The sequence below is a fragment of the Oncorhynchus kisutch genome, linkage group LG3, assembly GCF_002021735.2.
Source record: "Oncorhynchus kisutch isolate 150728-3 linkage group LG3, Okis_V2, whole genome shotgun sequence".
NCBI lineage: Eukaryota > Metazoa > Chordata > Actinopteri > Salmoniformes > Salmonidae > Oncorhynchus > Oncorhynchus kisutch.
In genome coordinates this window covers 77,535,710-77,546,189 of record NC_034176.2, presented here as the reverse complement: position 1 = coordinate 77,546,189, position 10,480 = coordinate 77,535,710, and the positions used below count along the sequence as shown (strand labels likewise).

The window sequence follows — 10,480 nt, the reverse complement described above, 5'->3', positions numbered from 1 at the left end:
GAGAGAGAGAGAGAGAGAGAGAGAGAGAGACACCATGCACATAACAGAAAACTGTTGCTATATTCTCAGGATTAGACAGACACAGACACAGGCAGAGAGAGACAGACACAGAGACAGTCAGAGAGACAGAGACAGAGAGCGAGAGAGAGACAGACATACCAGGTTAGAGAGGCAGGCATATATACTTAGAGGGAGAGGCAGACAGACAGTTAGACAGACAGATATACTTAGAGGGAGAGGCAGACAGACAGTTAGACAGGACAGATATAATTAGAGGGAGAGACAGAGAGGCAGAGAGGCAGAGAGTCAGGACAGATAGACATAGAGGGAGAGGGAGACAGAGAGACAGACAGACAGACTTAGAGGTGGACAGACAGATTTACAGAGAGAGGAAAAGATACAGACAGACTTAGCGGGAGAGGCAGACAGACAGGACAGACTTAGAAGACAGACAGATAGATAGACTTACAGGGAGAGGCAGGGAGACAGAAAGACAGACAGACAGACAGACACAGACAGACAGATAGATAGACTTACAGGGAGAGGCAGGGAGACAGACAGACAGACAGACCAGACAGACAGACAGACAGACAGACAGCAGACAGACAGACAGACAGACAGACAGACAGACAGACAGACAGACAGACAGACAGACAGACAGACAGACAGACAGACAGACAGACAGACAGACAGACAGACAGACAGACAGACAGAGACTTCGAGACAGGTGGAAAGACAGACAGACAGATTTAGAGACAGACTCAGAGGCAGATAGACAGACAGATGGACTTAGAGACAGATAGACTTAGGGGGGACAGACAGACATACTTAGAGGGGGACAGACAGACAGACAGACAGACAGACAGACAGACAGACTGACAGACTGACAGACTGACAGACAGACTGACAGACTGACAGACTGACAGACTGACTCAGAGCAGGGGGACAGATAGACTTACAGACAGAGACTTAGAGGGGGGCAGACAGAGAGGCAGATAGATGGATTTAGAGACAGACAGACTTAGAGGGGGACAGAGAGACTTAGAGAGGGACAGAAAGACAGGCTTAGAGGGTGACAGACATACAGACTTAGAGGGAGAAACAGACAGAGAAACAGACAGAAGAGTTGTGGGGGACATGCTAGAATATCTGAAACCCAAGACACAGACTAAGGGCTTTCCCCCATACATTCATCAAACATGTATAAAACAACATTTATAAAAGAAACAAAGTAGAACCTACAAGACCAGACAGGATGGAGGGAGAAGAGTTAGAAGAGTGGAGAAATAGAACCAGACTTCAGAGGGATAGTGACAGATCTAGGGGGAAGGTGAGGATTGTCTGATGGGGTATGATAGGGATTAGGGCCAGGGAGGGTCTGGGAACATGGGGATATGAGGGGGGAAGAAGAGATCCAGACCTGCTTGCCTCCCATGGTCTTGGGGTTGGGGGTAAAGGGTAAGGGGTATGTATAAAGGTAATGGGTTGCTACAGTACAGACCTGTTTGCCTCCCATGGACTCAAACATCTTCTCCAGCTGAACTCTGAGCTGTTGGATGTTGTTGATGAGGATGCAGGGCTGTCACAGAGACACAGTCATGTTATTATACATATAGAATGTAACAGTACTATTCAGAACCAGACTGGCCAGAGGGAAGTTTAGGTGAATGCTAGATGGGCTGGTCCATCTTTTTTTGTGTGCAGAATGATCATTATGTGCATCCAGAGAACACTTACCACTTTCTCCTGGTTCAGATACAAGCCAAAATCCTTGGTTATGATTGCAGCATACTGCAACAGAACCTTGTTGATGGTCTAGAAAAAATACAAGAAAAGGAATGAACAATACTGAGTTGTAACAATATCAAAACAGAAATAGTATTGGACACACACACACACACACACACACACACACACACACACACACACACACACACACACACACACACCACACACACACACACACACACACACACACACACACACACACACACACACACACACAGCTAGGGACATTAGGTTGGGGGTTAGTGCCTGACCTTAGCAAAGCGGCACATGAAGTGAGCCAGGGCCTGTGGGTTGGGGCACTCCAGCTTCTTAATGATCTCAAAACTCTGGTTGAGCTGAGTGAACACATCCACCACCGAACAGGAGAACAGGACATGTTCCGACGTTGGCTGGAACTAGAGAAGGAGAAAGAGACAGAGAGAGAAAGAGAAAGAGACAGAGAGAGACAGAGAAAGAGACAGAGAAGGAGGGAGAGAGCGAGCGAGAAAGAGAAGGGGGAGAAAGAGAGGAGAGAAATAGATTGGCCAAGAGAGAAAAAGAGGAGAGAGAGAGAGATAGGGAGAGAGAGAGAGAGCTTTAGTACTTCACAATGGTGCAGTATTTCATTGGGGTGAGCAGAGCAGCAGAGGGCTGTATGTCAACACTGCTGTTATTTATTCATCCCTCACTGAGAAGAGACAGAGGACTACCAGACATTGAACGAGTGAGAGTGAGCGAGTGAGGAAAGAGGAGCATGTGTGAGTACTAACGCCAAGCTTCTTGTCGCTCCCCAGAGCTCCGTGTAGGAAGTCCATGGCAACATCCTCATTCTCAGACAGCCACTGAATGACAAACGGCTCGAACCACCTGGAGGACACACACACACACACACAGTTTAGAATGTCACCTTTCATTTGAGGGTATTTTTATACACATCTGTTTCACTGTTTAGAAATGAAAGCACTTTATATATCTAGTCCCCCCATTTGAAGGTGTCATAAGTATTTGACAGTTTCACTTGTAGTGTATTACATTTAGTCAAAAGTGTAGTATTTGGTCCCATATTCCTGGCACGTGACTCTACAAACTTGTTGGATGCATTTGCAGTTTGTTTCAGTTGTGTTTCGGTTTATGTTGTGCCCAATAGAAATGGTAAATACTGTATTGGATCATTTTGGAGTCACTTTTATTGTAAATTGTTAGGTTTTATTGTTATATTTTATTGTAATTTTGTTATGTGACGGACCCCAGTAAGACTAGTTGTCGCCATTGACATCGGCTAATGGGGATCCTAATAAAATGAATTTGGTTCCAGCTACAAAAGAGTTCTACCTGGAGGCAAAAAGGGTTCTCCAATGGAGATAGCCAGAAGAACCATTAAAAAAATTTTTTTTAAAGAATGTACCATGATTACGGAAAATTATGAAGGAAAAAGTTGGAGGGATAAATATCATACCTCCCGAAAAATGCTTACCTCCCCTGTTATTGGTAATGGTGAGAGGTAGCATGTTTTGGGGGCATAATCTTTGTGCGTGTGTGTGTGTGTGTGTGTGTGTGTGTGTGTGTGTGTGTGTGTGTGCGTGTGCGTGTGTGTGTGTGTGTGTGTGTGTGTGTGTGTGTGTGTGTGTGTGTGTGTGTGTGTGCGTGTGTGTGTGCGTGCAGTACACTACTTACAGAGAATACTCAGGGGGTGTGTCCTTGAAGGCAGCCAGTTCACGGACGTACTCGTTGTGGAACCACTTGACTTTAAAGTGAAGGTTCATGTACTCTGTGCTCTTGCATAGACGGTGCTTATCGTGCTCTGTCAGGGGAAATGAAAAAGGCTGAATGTTAACATGCATGTCTGGACTGAGGTATGACGTGGTGAAGGAGTAAAAGGCTGAATCAATCAATCAAGCTAATAGGGGGAGATCTGATATCCAGACCCACGGAAGTGGACAGCGATGGAATCGGAATTCTGAAGTTCAGCACCACAGGAGAATGGACAGCGACTGCTGGGTGCAGGCACTCCCTCTACTCTAGTGCTACATCCTGATTCTCACCCTTCTATCACAGTGTTCACTCCCTGTCATGGATGGTGGGGACTCCCTCCAGCCAATGTTTACAGCAATCCTTTGAAATCCATGACAGGGAGTGTGCAAGTGCACATTTTCGTAGAAGAGAGGAGAATCGGAACAAGGACTAGGTGAATCCTGAAATATATCCAGGTAGCCAGGAAGGGAGAAGCCCTGAAGGGTTTACATTCTCTGATTTACATTCTGCAACAAGTCCTGCTAGACCTATAACATGGCTGACCTAGTCTCACGTTGTCATACCGCTAAAGTCGCGCGTGAGCCCGGTTCGCGACAAGGCTATGGCTGACCTGATATTGACAGAGACAGGTAATCTAAGACTAGACCAGGAATCCTGTAAACACAGACACTGGTAGTGACATGACCTTGGTGGACACACACACACACACACACACACACACACACACACACACACACACACACACATGGAGAGTCTAATGAGAACTGACTTGGTACATAATGAAAGTTAAGTCTGATGACATGGTAGGCTCTATCACAGTAGAGTAGGAGATATTAACTACCACAGAACTTGGGGGTAGAGAGGAGAGAGAAGGGAGGTAAGGGAGAGAGGGGAGGGGGTATAGAGAGATCCACAGATGATGCAATCGCCATCATACTGCACAATGCCCTATCCCATCTGGACAAGAGGAATACCTACATAAGAATGTTGTTCATTAACTATAGCTCAACCCTCCAAGCTCATCATTACACTAGGGGCCCTGGGTCTGAACCTCGCCCTGTGCAACTGGGTCCTGGACATCCTGACGGGCCGCCCTCAGGTGGTGAAGGTAGGAAATAACAGCTCCACTTTGCTGATCCTCAACATAGGGGCCCCACAAGGGTACGTTCTCAACCCCCTCCTGTACTCTCTGTTCACCCATGACTGCGTGGCCATGCACGCCTCCAACTCAATCATCAAGTTTGCATTCGACACAACAGTAGTAGAACTGATTACCAACAACAATGAGATGGCCTACAGGGAGGAGGTGAGAGACCTGGTGGAGTGGTGCCAGGAATACAACCTCTCCCTCAACGTCAACGAAACGAATGAGCTGATCGTGGACTTCAGGAAACAGCAGAGGGAACACGCCCCTATTCACATCGACGGGACAGCAGTGGAGAAGGTGGAAAGCTTCAAGTTCCTCGGCTACACATCATTGACAATCTGAAATGGTCCACCCACACAGACAGTGTGGTGAAGAAGGCGCAACAGCACCTCTTTAACCTCAGGAGGCTCAAGAAATTTGATTTGTCTCCTAAGACCCTCACAAACTTTTACAGATGCACAATTGAGGGCATACTGTCGGGCTGTATCACCGCCTGGTACGACAACTGCACCACCCGCAACCGCAGGGCTCTTCAGAGGGTGGTACAGTCTGCCCAATGCATCACCAGGGGCAAACTACCTGCCCTCCAGGACACCTACAGCACCCGATGTCACGGGAAGGCTAAAATATCATCAAGGACATCAACCACCCGAGCCACGGCATGTTCACTCCTTTGTCATCCTGAAGATGAGGTCAGTACAGGTGCATCAAAACTGGGACTGAGAGACTGAAAAACAGCTTCTATCTCAAGTCCATCAGACTGTTAAATAGCCATCACTAGCCGGCTACCACCCGGTTACTCAACCCTGCACCTTAGAGGCTGCTGCCCTATATATAGACACAGAATCACTGGCCACTTTAATATTGGAACACTAGTCACTTTAATAATGTTTACATACTGCTTTATTAATCTCATATGTATATACTGTATTCTATTCTACTGTATTTTAGTCAATGCCACTCCGACATTGCTCGTCTTAATATTTACAGTATATCACAAAAGTGAGTACACCCCTCACAGTTTTGTAAATATTTGAGTATATCTTTTCATGTAACAACACTGAAGAAATGACGCTTTGCTACAATGTAAAGTAGTGAGTGTACAGCTTGTATAACAGTGTGAATTTGCTGTCCCCTCAAAATAACTCAACACACAGGGACTCAGTCTTCATGTCTAAACCGCTGGCAACAAAAGTGAGTACACCCCTAAGTGAAAATGTCCTAATTGGGCCCAATTAGCCATTTTCCCTCCCCGGTGCATGTGACTCGTTAGTGTTACAAGGTCTCAGGTGTGAATGGGGAGCAGGTGTGTTAAATTTGGTGTCATCACTCTCACACTCCCTCATACTGACTGGTCACTGGAAGTTCAACATGGCACCTCATGGCAAAGAACTCACTGAGGATCTGAAAAAATAATTGTTGCTCTACATAAAGATGGCCTGGGCTATAAGAAGATTGCCAAGACCCTGAAACTGAGCTGCAGCACGGTGGCCAAGACCATACAGCGGTTTAACTGGACAGGTTCCACTCAGAACAGGCCTCGCCATGGTCGACCAAAGAAGTTGAGTGCACGTGCTCAGCGTCATATCCAGAGGTTGTCTTTGGGAAATAGACGTATGAGTGCTGCCAGCATTGCTGCAGAGGTTGAAGGGGTGGGGGTCAGCCTGTCGGTGCTCAGACCATACGCCGTACACTGCATCAAATTGGTCTGCATGGCTGTCGTCCCAGAGCGAAGCCTCCTCTAAAGATGATGCATAAGAAAGCCCGCAAACAGTTTGCTGAAGACAAGCAGACTAAGGACATGGATTACTGGAACCATGTCATGTGGTCTGATGAGACCAAGATAAACTTATTTGGTTCAGATGGTGTCAAGCGTGTGTGGCGGCAACCAGGTGAGGAGTACAAAGACAAGTGTGTCTTGCCTACAGTCAAGCATGGTGGTGGGAGTGTCATGGTGACCAATACAATATGATTTGAGTAGGGAAGGACGCAGGGGATAGAGAGAGAGAGAGAGAGAGGAAGGACAGAGAGGTGGGGGGTGCAGGGGAAAGAGAGAGTGAGGGAGAGAGAGAGAGAGAGAGAGAGAGAGAAAGAGAGAGAGAGAGAGAGAGGAAGGACAGAGAGGTGGGGGGTGCAGGGGAAAGAGAGAGTGAGGGAGAGAGAGAGAGAGAGAGAGAGAGAGAGAGAGAGGAAGGACAGAGAGGTGGGGGGTGCAGGGGAAAGAGAGAGTGAGGGAGAGAGAGAGAGAGAGAGAGAGAGAAAGAGAGAGAGAGAGAGAGAGGAAGGACAGAGAGGTGGGGGGTGCAGGGGAAAGAGAGAGTGAGGGAGAGAGAGAGAGAGAGAGAGAGAGAGAGACGGAGAGAGAGAAAGAGAGAGAGAGAGAGGAAGGACAGAGAGGTGGGGGGTGCAGGGGAAAGAGATAAACGGGTGGGTGTAGAGGGGTATAACCGGGTGGGTGTAGAGGGGTATAAACGGGTGGGTGTAGAGGGGTATAAACGGGTGGGTGTAGAGGGGTATAAACGGGTGGGTGTAGAGGGGTATAAACGGGTGGGTGTAGAGGGGTATAAACGGGTGGGTGTAGAGGGGTATAAACGGGTGGGTATAGAGGGGTATAAATGGGTGGGTGTAGAGGGGTATAAATGGGTGGGTGTAGAGGGGTATTAACGGGTGGGTATAGAGGGGTATAAATGGGTGGGTGTAGAGAGGTATAAACAGGTGGATGTAGAGGGGTATAAACAGGTGGGAGTAGAGCGGTATAAACGGGTGGGTGTAGAGGGGTATTAACGGGTGGGTGTAGAGAGGTATAAATGGGTGGGTGTAGAGGGGTACAAACGGGTGGGTATAGAGGGGTATAAACAGGTGGGTGTAGAGGGGTATAAACGGGTGGGTATAGAGGGGTATAAACAGGTGGGTGTAGAGGGGTATAAACAGGTGGGTGTAGAGGGGTATAAACGGGGGGTGTAGAGGGGTATAAAACGGGTGGGTGTAGAGGGGTATAAACGGGTGGGTGCAGAGGGGTATAAACGGGTGGGTGTAGAGGGGTATAAACGGGTGGGTGTAGAGGGGTATAAACGGGTGGGTGTAGAGCGGTATAAACGGGTGGGTGTAGAGGGGTATAAACGGGTGGGTGTAGAGGGGTATAAACGGGTGGGTGTAGAGGGGTATAAACGGGTGGGTGTAGAGAGGTATAAACAGGTGGGTGTAGATGGGGTATAAACGGGTGGGTATAGAGGGGTATTAACGGGTGGGTGTAGAGGGGTATAAACGGGTGGGTGTAGAGAGGTATAAACAGGTGGATGTAGAGGGGTATAAACAGGTGGGTGTAGAGCGGTATAACGGGTGGGTGTAGAGGGGTATTAACGGGTGGGTGTAGAGAGGTATAAACGGGTGGGTATAGAGGGGTATAAACAGGTGGGTGTAGAGGGGTATAAACAGGTGGGTGTAGAGGGGTATAAACGGGTGGGTATAGAGGGGTATTAACAGGTGGGTGTAGAGGGGTATAAACGGGTGGGTATGGAGGGGTATTAACAGGTGGGTGTAGAGGGGTATAAACAGGTGGGTGTAGAGGGTATAAACGGGTGGGTGTAGAAAGGTATAACAGGTGGGTATAGAGGGGTATTAACAGGTGGGTGTAGAGGGGTATTAACAGGTGGGTGTAGAGGGGTATAAACGGGTGGGTGTAGAGGGGTATAAACGGGTGGGTGTAGAGAGGTATAAACAGGTGGGTGTAGAGGGGTATTAACTGGTGGGTATAGAGGGGGTATAAACAGGTGGGTATAGAGGGGTATAAACAGGTGGGTATAGAGGGGTATAAACAGGTGGGTATAGAGGGGTATTAACGGGTGGGTGTAGAGGGGTATTAACGGGTGGGTATAGAGGGGTATAAACGGGTGGGTGTAGAGGGGTATTAACGGGTGGGTGTAGAGGGGTATAAACAGGTGGGTGTAGAGAGGTATAAACGGGTGGGTATAGAGGGGTATAAACGGGTGGGTGTAGAGGGGTATAAACGGGTGGGTGTAGAGGGGTATAAACGGGTGGGTGTAGAGGGGTATAAACGGGTGGGTGTAGAGGGGTATAAACGGGTGGGTATAGAGGGGTATAAATGGGTGGGTGTAGAGGGGTATAAACAGGTGGGTGTAGAGAGGTATAAACGGGTGGGTATAGAGGGGTATAAACGGGTGGGTGTAGAGGGGTATTAACGGGTGGGTGTAGAGGGGTATAAACAGGTGGGTGTAGAGGGGTATAAACGGGTGGGTATAGAGGGGTATAAACGGGTGGGTATAGAGGGGTATTAACGGGTGGGTATAGAGGGGTATAAACGGGTGGGTATAGAGGGGTATTAACGGGTGGGTATAGAGGGGTATAAACGGGTGGGTATAGAGGGGTATTAACGGGTGGGTATAGAGGGGTATAAACAGTCATATTCACCAGACAGAAAAACAGCAAAAGTGAGAAATATAATTCCAGTGAAGATACAAAGACTGTCTCTACTAAACACAAAGCCACAACACTCACACACACTTCAAAGGCACGTTTAAATGTGTGTGTGTGAGAGATAGTGTGTGGGTGTGTTTTAAAGCCATACATTGAGCAACACTCCTGCTGCAACACATTAAAACACCTCAGATAAGCACCTGTGTGTCTCCATAAGAAATAACAAAATGTCTTGAAAAAGGTATTAAACATGTCAAAATAGTATTTTGTAGTTGTCTCACAGCAAAGTCCTTGTCATTATATTTGCATATTTATGATAGATTCCCATAAGCAATATTATTGTAGGAGATTAGTTTTAACAAGGCAAAGCAAGCAATGAAAGGAAAGTGCTTCCTGAATGTTTGGGTAGCTGAAATATTTTAGCACAATGCTAAACGCTGTGTGTCAGAGTGAGTGAGTAAGAGTGAGAGTGAGAGTGAGAGTGAGAGAGAGAGTGAGAGAGAGTTAGAGTGAGAGTGAGAGAGAGAGTGAGAGAGAGTTAGAGTGAGAGTGAGAGAGAGAGTGAGAGAGAGTTAGAGAGAGAGTGAGAGTGAGAGAGGGAGAGAGAGAGAGAGAGAGAGAGTTAGAGTGAGAGTGAGAGTGAGAGAGAGAGTGAGAGAGAGTTAGAGTGAGAGTGAGAGTGAGAGAGAGAGAGAGAGAGAGTGAGAGAGAGTTAGAGTGAGAGTGAGAGTGAGAGAGTGAGAGAGAGAGAGAGAGAGAGTGAGAGTGAGAGTGAGAGAGGGAGAGAGAGAGAGACTTCCAAGACTTCATAAAATGGGACAAACACCTAATTGAGACTCTGCATGCAGAATTCTGTTAAATTCTATAACCACCTAAAAGGAAGCGATTGCCAAACCTTCCATAACAAAGCCATTCTACAGAGAGATGAACCTGGAGAAGAGTCCCCTAAGCAAGCTGGTCTTGGGGCTCTGTTCACAAACACAAACACACCCTACAGAGCCCCAGGACAGCAGCACAATTAGACCCAACCAAATCATGAGAAAACAAAAAGATAATTACAAAAAAAGAATTAACAAAAAAACAGAGCAAACTAGAATGCTATTTGGCCCTACACAGAGAGTACACAGCGGCAGAATACCTGACCACTGTGACTGACCCAAAATTAAGGAAAGCTTTGACTATGTACAGACTCAGTGAGCATAGCCTTGCTATTGAGAAAGGCCACCGTAGGCAGACATGGCTCTCAAGAGAAGACAGGCTATGTGCTCACTGCCCACAAAATGAGGTGGAAACTGAGCTGCACTTCCTAACCTCCTGCCCAATGTATGACCATATTAGAGAGACATATTTTCCTCAGATTACACAGATCCACAAAGAATT

The 10,480-nt window shown here is 47.3% G+C and overlaps 1 protein-coding gene across 1 annotated transcript in view; it reads right to left on the bottom strand.

Annotated features, from left to right (window-relative positions):
- The window catches only part of LOC109882273 (protein unc-13 homolog C), a gene marked incomplete at its 5' end in the record, with an annotated part of 212,971 nt that overhangs the window by 138,005 nt on the left and 64,486 nt on the right, over positions 1–10,480 (bottom strand). The window contains 5 exon segments of the mRNA XM_031815140.1: positions 1,502–1,579; positions 1,738–1,815; positions 2,040–2,183; positions 2,538–2,634; positions 3,442–3,568. Coding sequence (XP_031671000.1) covers positions 1,502–1,579; positions 1,738–1,815; positions 2,040–2,183; positions 2,538–2,634; positions 3,442–3,568 — 524 coding nt within the window.